Source organism: Azolla caroliniana, unplaced genomic scaffold, assembly GCF_043228905.1.
Source record: "Azolla caroliniana isolate FFs.n. ecotype wild unplaced genomic scaffold, voAzoCaro1.0.p SCAF_10, whole genome shotgun sequence".
Taxonomy (NCBI): Eukaryota; Viridiplantae; Streptophyta; class Polypodiopsida; order Salviniales; family Salviniaceae; genus Azolla; species Azolla caroliniana.
In genome coordinates, this window is record NW_028230445.1 from 6318319 (window position 1) to 6329733 (window position 11415).

Consider the following 11415-nt stretch of genomic DNA (forward strand, 5'->3'; position numbering starts at 1 on the left):
CCATTAGATATTATTCTTATTCTCTATGTGTGTGGCCTTAAAGTACTTATCGAATCACTCCTATCTAGTATTCCTCAACACTTAAACTAACCCTAACTTATTTACACATGATTGTACAAAGACATTTCGAGTGCATCAATGCACAACCCGTTCACGCGCTCTCAAGTCACCTTTTCTCCTAGTAGCCGAAATTCCTCACGACATCCACCCCCACCAAACTGCACATCCTCCGGCATGTGCCACATAGTGAAGCGGTGGGGATTCCGGCTTACTCTTCACTCCTCCTCACCTAATCCGTCGTCGGTCAGGTCTTCATCCGACTCGTTTCCCTCGTCTACGCCTTCGTCTTCAATCTCTGGATCCGGATCCAGTTCATGCCATTTCTTGAAGGCCTTGATCCGTTTCCCTGCAAATGGTGTCGAAATCCTCACTTCGTCGAGCTCCGCCAGATGATATGTGGCGTAGTGTGGAATCCAAATGTGGTAGAAGGCGCATGCTCCCAGGAACCTACAGATCTCCGTGACCGACCTTCACTCTTCCTTCATCGCCAAGATGACTTCTACCTTTGCCGGAGACGGTTTTCCGGCCATATGGTCTGCACAGGTGACCGACCACCAGGATCTCTGATTGTCTGAAAGACGACTTCTCCACGGAGAAGGCAAACCAAGTGCCCTCAAGCCTCTGCAGTATCTTCTCGCATTCAGAGATGTGATCCGTGACAAACTTTCGGCATTTGTCCGCTCCAATCAATCTGTCCTTTACATCCTCCGGACATCCCTTGATCGGGATGTCATCCAAAAACAACATGGTGATTTCCGGGATGCAATCCCTCAATACTTTATTCATTGCGTTCACCATGTGTGCCACCGAATTGATCCCTCCTTGCGGTAGGGTACACATCTGAACTAGGCCGAGAGGGGTTCGCATCGTCGTGATATACATGCTCTCCACGGCTAGTTGGAATTGGTCATAACTTGAGTATAGGTCCCCGTCCGAGTAGATTGACCTTCCGGCGAAGGCCTCCGTGAACTCATCAATCGTCGGGCCGACCCTTGCATTCTGAATGGTCACTTTGTTGACCAGTTGCAGGTCCTGAATGAAGCGCAATGTATCGTTCTTCTTCGGCACTGTAAACCACCGATTCGAATAAGGGGCACTCGATGGTTCGAGGATACCCATTTCGACCTTTTGCTTGAGTATCTCCATCAACTTCGGGATGTGAGCTCTCGATACTGGAATCGGCTTGAGATTCCACAGTACATGCAGTATCTACATATGGAAAATAGAATTTTAGCATGTCATTTGACATGCATAATTTTTAGGGGCCTTTCACATGAAAATGGAAATTTTAACTTTATATGTCACTTGACGAACATTTTCATTAGGTGATGTTTTTTACGGGCAAAATGGCCATGTGCTTGATGTATGTGTGTATGTCTATATTTGTATGTACTTTTGCTTGTTAATTTATGTGTGCATATGTAGGATTGGTGATGTATGTGTGTGTATTTATATATATGTATGTCGTCTTCCCTGTTTTTGTGTGTATGGGTAGGCTTGTTGATGAAAACATGTGTATGTGTATATTTGCATATACATTTGCTTGTTAAATCTCTATATGCAAAACTAACCCTAATACCTACATATCTCTGTATAGGTTGTGTTGCCCCTCCCATCCCGAGAAGCATCGAGCAGAGCAACGCGTGCAAAAACAGGATGATCCTCCTCCTTGATTTGAAAAGGGGATTATGAATCCCCCCTTTTCTTATATTTTTTTAGAAAAAATTGAAAGAGATGTGTTTTTGAACCATATCAGTGTGGGACATGATCCAATGTGGGAATGTCACATCTTTTATGTAAGCATTGCTAAGTGACCCAGTTAGTGACGCATGCTTTTTGCGTCACATAATGACCTTTTTTTGGGAAAAATAGGGTGTCGATAACACCCAAATATGTAGTAGTATGAGTTTCTATGAATAAATCCGGCAAATAATAGAAACTGCCTGTGGATTTGTTGGGGATGGTTGTAGACTAGCCAACATCCTATCTTTATACAAGGTAGGAAATAAGAAGAAGTCCACATGTTGATCAATTGTGATCTTAGGATGAGGAGAATATAGCCAAGTGAAGAGAAGCATGTTGTACAAGTAAATATATTAGGGATTTGGGATCGTGTTTTGGTTGCCAGGCTAATTGATCAGCAAGTTAACCCTCTTCCATTCTCTCAAGTTTGTGTTGGAGAGATTGAACGAGTTGAAAACAATCAACGGGAGTTGCGTAACATTTATACGGGTTGAACCATTTTTCGATCGTTGTTATGGATAGGTGAAACAATAGGAGACTTATTTAAACCTAATTATTTACATATCCTTAAACGACATACAAGATACTAGGGAAAGTTTTCTATATTTGTTTTGTATTTTCTTTTCATTTAAAAAAATTGCACTATTGTGAGAATTTTCTTTTGTGTGTGGCAAACCTCTATGCACTCACCTTAGGGTGTAAGTGAATCAATAGGCGACTTATTTAAACCTGATTATTTACATATCCTTCACACAATGTACACGATTCTAGGGAAAGTCTTCTATATTTGTTTCGTATTTATGGGAGCTTTATGGGTGTTTATGGGAGCTTACAAAATTTTGAGTCTATGAATGTATTTATGATATAATATACATATGTGTGTGTGAATGAGAACAATGTATATAAATGTTTGTATGAATGAATGAATGTGTGTGTATAAATGAATGTTTGAATGTAGTTACCTATGTGTATGAGTGTATAAATAAATATATGTGCATGAATGTGTAATGTCAAAAAGATTGTATGAATGCATGTGTATAAAGTATATGTGTATGATTGTGTGAATGTTTATAAATATTGGAAATCATGCATATGTGTATGGCCATGTGTATGATTTAATGAATGTGTGTATCCATAAATGTTTGTATGCATGTGTATGATTGAACGAGTGTGTGTGCATGGACCTTCATATGGTATGTTTCCATGGACTAGTAGCATGTTTTTGTGTGTTTGCATATAAATATATGAAATTGTGCACATGTGTATGATTTCATGAATGTGTGTGTATGCATAAATGTTTGTATGTATGTGTATGATTGAATGAATGTGTGTCATGGACCTTCATGTGCTATGTTTGAATGTGTTGGCAACATGCTTTCATGTGTTTGTGTGGTTATAGTTGTGGGACAAAAAGTGAGGGAGGGTAGAAATTAGGCAAAAAGATAAAGATAGAGGGGAAGAAAAATCGTAATCAAGGAGAGGAAAGGGGGGGGGGCAAATAAAATAAATAATATGTTGAAGAAGAATAAATTAGTAATTATATGTTAGTATGATGGTTTTGGGTCTGAGCGCAAGGGGTCCAAACCCTTTTTATCCATGCCAAAACTCTTTACAGGCTTCAATGTCCTTCTTCTAAGGGCTCCAACCTATGGTTTGAATTTGATATTTTTGCAAGGGGTGTTAGCATTTACTCACCTAGGGTTATTTTTGGGTAAATAGTATTGCTTAGGTTTAGTTGTCATATTGACCTTGGTCCGTCATCACTTGTTTTCGAACATGCCATTTTGTTCTCGTGCCCAATTTCCACTCCTTAACCTAAGACCTTATGTATATTGACCAACTCAAATGTCATGGTTTGCCTTTGTGTGGATATTTGTTTGGGAGGTATATGGATGGAAATGTTCATAGGAGTGCTTCTTGAGTCCCTCTTGGATACCCATTGGATTTTCACTTGTTTAGGTTGGGCGTGTTGTAATGCCAAGTGTAGCTAGTTCTCTTTATATAATCCAACTACTAAGACTCTTAGACCACCATGTGTTCTTACGAATCATAGGTCCTTATTGGTTTGTCCTCGTTCCTAGGATAAATGTTGCTAATATCCAAGCTATCCTACCCGTAAACCATTAAAATAAATTTAGGATTGGTCCTTAAGGTTATGCATATGGATTACGTAAGGTTACAGTAAACAATAGTGTTACATCATTAACATAAGAGAGAATTTGTCTCTCAAACACAATTATCGTATTATATAGTCGGTTATTGTATTAATGGCTTTTTTCTCAGACAATTGAATTGCTTTCTCTTTTCATTATGATGTGAAGCCAAGAAAATCTTATATAGTACAAATTAATTTGAGCATAATATGTTATAATGTATTTTCTAATCAAGCATGTTGTCACATACATGGGTATCACTTATTCACTCAAAATGAAAAGGTAGCCTCCATGCTTACAAGAACATAATGAAACATATTGTTAAATTTTTGTTGTATTAATCGTAGAGTTATTTGACTTAGAAGATGCATATAAATATTTGCTTTAACTAAATTTTTAGATTGAACAAGTCACAATACATTTGTTTTTTGTTTTTTTCCAAAAAAAAACTCCTTCCATTAGTTATACAATTTTACAAATGAGACGATTATGTACAAATCCTTGTAGGGACACGATAATTCCATCTTATGTGGATGCCCACTGACTCAAGAAAGGGAGAGGACGACCATTGTTGGATGAAGGCTATTCGTTGTCTTTCAACTCCATCGGAGTTGCCATTGAGGCCATCATATTGGCTCTTTAGAGTGGTTACAATTTCACTCCATATCTCTTGCAGTAACCTTGTTGGATGCGCAGTTTGGTTGGAGAAGACTCGTCTACACCGTTGTTTCCATAGAATCACAATACATTTGTTTTTGAACCAAATATCCCCGAATAGTATCAATTTTACTAAATTTGCTTAACTGAGTTTTGTAACAATCCTTTAAGATTGATTGGACTTTCCTTCATCTTCATTTTCGATTCACATGCCGCACCTCTCTTGCTTTACTCGGGTTAAAGGATGTGAATTATGTAGGTGACATGGAATAGTTATTTTTTATTTTATTTTCAAAAAACTTTTATTCTTCATCTGTAGAAGTTCTGTATACATGATGAAATCATTAAGCTGAAAACATTACAATGGTTGTAGCCATAATGACCTATAACAAATCCCAAAGAAGTAGAGTGAAAAATTAAAAAGAATTCCATTGTTCATCCGATATGTAATGAACGTGAAAAATAAGTAGACATAGAATAGTTATTACAATGAGAGTGACTTATGGTGTTTTCAATACTACTAGGGTAGAATTGACATTCCGATTGATACAAGGTGCATTTATGATATTCTCCTTAGAATGTATACACATTAGGCCCATAACGAGACAATCAATACCATTTCTTATAAAAATTCATCATCTATGAATGTAAGCTTCTAAAAGAATTCCTTTTGGGAAAAATGAAAACGTGTTTTCTATGGAGCCGCTCAAATTAAATAAAATATGAAGTACTTTTATTGCGTGATTCTTCGTTTTCTATACATGTTTTCTTTTGATTGACTAATGAGCATATTCATGCTACCAATACCACAACCCTTTTGAAGGCAACTTTGCTATTATACAATCCCATAAGCCAAAAATCACTTTATACACTTCAATGAGAAGAACATCGAATTGTTTTTGTATTGTTTTGCAACATTGTTTTATTTATTTTGTAAATCAACAATCATCGTATTATGGATTCTAGAGGCCCATGCGCACAAATTCGTGATGATTGTGAAGATCTACACGTAACATTCAATGACAATAAATTGCATGGTGGAGGGCCATGCGAAGTGGAAGCATTGTCTCCACAATTACCTTCAACATGTCATTCCAGTCCATCAAACCGTTCAAGCTGGCTTATTTATGTGAAACATTGACCATCAAGTATGTGACGAATAAAATAATGCTTCTAGTGTTGCTCCCGAAGCAGCACTAGGACGATGCCATGTTGTCAATCACCACCATTTCATCGTTCGCCACATTGTAAGATAACCCTTTTTCGCAAAAACATTGAGAATAGAAATCCCGTTTCTTTGGCAGTAAGTCGACATTGGTCAGGAGATTTGATAATTCATGTAACATCCCATGGGTTCGGCATTATATGGGATGGTCGCTTATTTTTGTCCTACTGATAGAACAAGGAGTTTTTTTTTTTTTTTTTTCTGTTTTGTTTTTATCTGGGGTGGGGTTGGTTGGGCCAAGATGGTCATAATCATGTACACTCGTAATTTGACTTGTTTCTCCGAGGTGGGGGGGGGGGGGGGGGGGAATTGACGATATAAACTCGGGCGGATTAGTTTTTCGGCAATCGTCTCACAACTATTATAAACATGGCGAGTGATTGAGTTGCGATAGGATTCATTATAAACAGTTTGGTTTTTGTTTTCTATAAATAGATGGTTCGGTTCGGTTTCAAGGAAAAGAAACCGAACCGAACCGAACCGAACCGAAACCGAGTCGGACCATTAGCAACTTACCACACACACGTTTCCGTGCTCTTCACGAAACCCTATTCGCTTTTGCCCTAAAATATGTACTACTACTAGCAAACGCCTGCCTACCTCTCTCTGTGCGCCTGCCTGTCTCGTGCCTCAGTAACCCTAATCTGTCTGTCTGTCTGTCTTTCTGTCTTGTCTTCTCGCCATGGCCAGCTTCGGTGATGCTCCCGCCGGAGATCCCAAATCAGGAGAGAAGATCTTCAAGACCAAGTGCTCACAGTGCCATGTTGTCGAGAAAGGCGCTGGACACAAGCAAGGTATCTCTCTCCCCCCCACCTTCCCTCCCTCCATTGCTCTCTTCCTCATTTCTTTCTGCTTTCGCCACAGAATCTGCCTGTCTCTGTCGAAACTGCCTTTCTTTCCGCATCTTTATGTTCTCCAAGGTCGGGACTTTAAATCCTGTACCGAGAGGTTAATGCTTTCTTTTAGATCAATGTATGGATTATTGATCATCGAAACATATGATGGATCATGGCCTTCTATAGACAGAGGATAATAGTAGAAATCTGCGTTCTTCTGGATAGCGCATCGTTTCGCTACTGATCTTTGTTGAAACGTTTATTTTTCTTGATTGGTACGCTTCCGAGAGCCCGTTGTCACTTATGTACAATGGGGATTGATGCATCCCGAAGTATCAATACATGTATTTGTTTTTATCTTACGTCTCTGTGTTTCTTGGTCTGCCTTGCGAAATGTCTTGGCCTTTGTCCCGGAGACCAGGCTGTGGAATCTTCATATAAGACCTCTATTTGGTAAACATACATTCTTTCTAGAAGATTCCTCTTGTCTTTCTTGATTTTCCTTCCAAAATTATGCCATTACCTCTGATAGATCTGTTTCTCAAAATCTGTTTGTGCGAGAATGTTTGTGTCTCTTTTGAATGTCCCCTGCATTCTTCGTTTTCCTTCGACGGTCGAGCCAGATAATCCACTGGCATAACTGCATGAGAGATGTAATTTATATCCATTAGCTCGCCTCTCAAGATTACGCCATTAACTTTAATAAACGATCAAAGTTTTTTAAATCTGTAAACGGGAGACCGTTTATTTCGGTATGGAGGATTATTTTCATGTGCATGCTTTTCTTTCTCTCATAGTTGTATGAAAGATATATATGCATATCCATTAGATGAATTATCTGCATATATGGTAATATTCCTTCTGCTGAAGGGTTCAGGATCAGGTTATCGTACAGACAGATGTATGGAGTTGCATACTCATGTGAGGAACTATGCAAATCACTCAAATTCAATTTTCATGATTGTGGATGTCTTGAGCCAGATGAGTATAAAGAATGTTGAGGAATGGATAATGGAATGACATCTGACAAATATGTTTACGATTCAAGAACGTAGATGCATTTTGGAAATAAATATACTGATCATGAATCAAACCATGAACAAAACAGCCATTTGAGAGCAGAGGAGCTCAGTTCTATTGAATATAAATACCGGTTATTCGATGTGAAAATATGACTAGAATAATATAGGGATCATGAATAAAAAAAATGAAAAAATAGCCATTCGGTTTTAAGGAATAGGAAAACTGATTACTTGAATAATTAGAGTCAATTTAAGGAATACGGGGCCGATTATTTGAATATTAAAGATTGACTATGTACTAGTGGCTGCAAATCAGCAAGTTTGCTGAGGCAGATGGTGATGTTAATGCATTTGTGTAGCTCTCAAGACTCAAGACTTCAACCATTTTATCTGAGACAAATAACAATATTGTATTGATTCAGCCTTTCTGCATTAAGCAAAATCTTGGAGCTCTTTTTATGAAAATTCACCTTATTGATAATATTATAGCAATTATGGTTTGTTTTAGCAGTGGTTTTAATGACTATGGGTAATAACGAAATTTAAGTTGGTAAGTTTTCAAAGTAATTGTTGGTTCTTTTCAGGTCCCAACTTGAGTGGTCTTTTCGGTAGGCAGTCAGGAACAGCTGCAGGCTACTCATATTCAACCGCTAACAAGACTAAAGCCGTAATATGGAGTGAAGAAACGCTATACGAGTATTTGTTGAACCCAAAGAAGGTGAGATCCTCTTCAAGTTTTGCAATTTCTCTAAAGTTTTTATTCGTTTTTCTAACTGAACTGTAGAGTGTATTATCATGAATAATGACATGCATTATCATCAGTGACCTGGAATGCAAGAATAGGATGACTCTGGATAAAACTCTATTATGGATGACTTTTGATAGAAAAAAGATATGATATGTATTCTGATTTTCTTTTGTCATGACATGCATTATAACCACAGACAATTAAAGTGATAGGATGATTAAGAGAGGTGACGAAATGGTTTTATTTCACGTTTTGCTTTTTGTTCTGTCATGCATTATTGTAACATTTTATTCTTGTTTATTTATGTCATGGCGTGTATTGGCATAAGAGACTAGGGTCGAGAATGCATATATTTAGAGAGTTCATGTACAATGGTTGATCTTTATCTTTTTTTTGCAGTATATTCCTGGAACAAAGATGGTGTTCCCTGGTTTGAAGAAGCCCCAAGAACGAACAGACCTCATCTCGTACCTCAAGGCATCCACTGCTGAATGAGAGAGATGATTGCCTCTTTAACTCTTTCAATAACGAAGGAGCATTGAATTGAAAATACCGTTTAGAAGTATTTTTCAGAACCCTTTCAATAAACCAAAAATTGTTTGCACAATTTATGCAGGCACACATGCCATGTTTTGATGTGTGTCCTGTTTGCGGTCATTGGTGACCCTTTGAGTAACTTTTTTCTCTTTTTGATAAGCCATTTTTTCTTGAGCTTACTACATGAAATTACATATCCATTTTTTTGTTGTTGCTACAATTGGTTTGATCTTGGATTTTGATGAGTGCTAATGTTTCAGTTTTTGATGTATGTGTTGTGTTTCAAGAAGTTTCAATTAGTTTGGTGGTCAGGTTCATGCTCAGTAGGTACTGAAGTGATTGAGTTTTGGCTAATCTGAATTAAATTTTTGTGTGAAAAACCTTTTGATTAGCTCTCTGCCTGTATGATGTGTTTTAAGAACGTAGATCAATCTTAGCTCTAATGGTTGTGTGATTGTGCCTTAATAATGTTGATTACTGAAAGCTGTGAATGTAGAGTTTCTCTTCTTTAACTAGTTAAAACACTGAGGTCGTGATGAAAGGTGTTGTATGGTTTCATGAAGTAATCTCATTTATGCATGTTTAGGTTTTCCTGATCCTTTATGCATCTCATTTTCTCATGTTATTTCAAGTTTTTTTATTGATGGTAAATGTAGTTTGATAAGAAAGGTCTGGAAGGTTTGTATGGTTTTATGAAGCAAATCCCTTATGGATGTTCTGTGTGCGTCTAGAATTTCTTGACGGTTTATGCATCTCATTTCTCATGTTATTTAAGTAATTTTTATTGCTAATAGAGCTAGTTTCCAGGACTAGCCATTTTAGTGGATCTATACTGTTTATTACCTTTGACAGTCATATGGTTGGAACTTGGTACAAGTGACTGTTATTTGTATTCAAAGCCATCTTGGGTCATTACATTTGACTGTTCTAATTTTGGCACTTAGACTAGCTGCATGCATTTGTGAATTATGATCATCATATGCATATTATCTGACCTCCTTTGTAGTCGTTTTTCTAGACCTTGTCAAATGAAAAAGCAACATAAATTCCCTACTCTCAAGTTCTATCCTTCAGGGTGTATTCCTACGATATTCTTGGCCAATGTGCTAAATTCTTTATCAATGTGAAACCTCTACTTGTCGGGCCTTTTGCAGCTAATCAGCTAAAACTTTTGTGTGGTAGTATTAGCTCCGATTTCTCCGATTTTCTTGCATAAGTTGTGATGAAAAACATCTTAAAGTTGGTATTAGCTCCAATTCTTCTAACCATCTTGAGTCTTTCATAAGAAATTGTGTTTTAAAGTTTGGTGTAAGTTCTTATATCGTGTATGATTTATTGATGATTTACTTTTGCATGGTGTGAACTGATTTCATTCAAGATAATAATATATTTTGTATGAAAAGAAATGCAAAATGTAGCAGGTTATTGATTTCTCACCAAATGTAAATAAATGCGAAAACCTAACGAGCAAACTTGCAACACATGTCCCCCTCTAGTCTCATGCTATTGTAATCACCATAAGGAGCAGTATAATTTAAGTAGCCAATAAATAAAACTAAGGTCAGGTTTGCTCACTTAATAGTGTGAGATTTGCGAACTTATTAATCTCTCTTAGGGTCCTTAGGTCTATTGCATGAGAGAGAATATTGAACTTGTGGCAAACGGAACAATAGGGAAAACTAGAGACAATAAATAGAAAAGAAGTAGCCAACTGTTTTATAAATTATGAATACCATAAAAGTGCACTTTATGGAACACAAACCTTACACAATAATACCACCAACTTTAAGGTAATTAGAACGGTCAATAAAATTGAAAGAAAATGATCAAACAAAGTGAAGGGGATTATAAAGAGGAGAGTAGAGAAAGAGAACGCCCATTTTCTCCACACTTTTTCTTCCATTGTTTCTAGGTAAATCATAGGCATGGAGGAGACACATATTATTGTCACTAGACCTACATGACTAAAATAGAATTTTATTGCTGGTGCAAAATATATAAGTTTAACCATATCCAATTAATGGTTGTTGCTTAAGGGCTTTCTTATGCTTAAAGTAGAGAATAGATATATATTTGTATGCATATGTATATATGCCTATTGTTGGCAAAGAAGTCTAACTTGGAGATGCTGTGCAAGGTCGGCACATTGGGTAATTGATGGTGGGATGCTTACTAGATGGAAATGAATGTTGTTTTTTTAGTATGAAGTATCATGTATATAGCCCAACCTAGTATGAGCTCTCCAAGCCCATGTATATATGTATGTATGTACACACACACACACACACATGATACACACGACACATACATATATATGTACATGATGGAACTTTGGGTTTGGATTGGAGCTGACATTTTTGGAGCTTCATAGAGTAAGAGAGAACTCTTGTAAGGGATCTTGTACTTGTTAGTGTGAACATATGAGTTGTCATCT

At 37.2% G+C, this 11415-nt stretch overlaps 1 protein-coding gene across 1 annotated transcript; it reads left to right on the forward strand.

Moving 5' to 3' along the window:
* The first annotated feature begins 6463 nt into the window (after nucleotides 1-6463).
* On the forward strand, nucleotides 6464-9188 carry LOC147858876 (cytochrome c). Its single transcript, XM_087326539.1, has 3 exons — nucleotides 6464-6632; nucleotides 8281-8414; nucleotides 8844-9188. Exons 1-3 carry the CDS (start codon nucleotides 6521-6523, stop codon nucleotides 8937-8939), a joined length of 342 nt encoding a protein of 113 aa, XP_087182665.1. The 5' UTR covers nucleotides 6464-6520; the 3' UTR covers nucleotides 8940-9188.
* Nucleotides 9189-11415: the final 2227 nt, after the last annotated feature.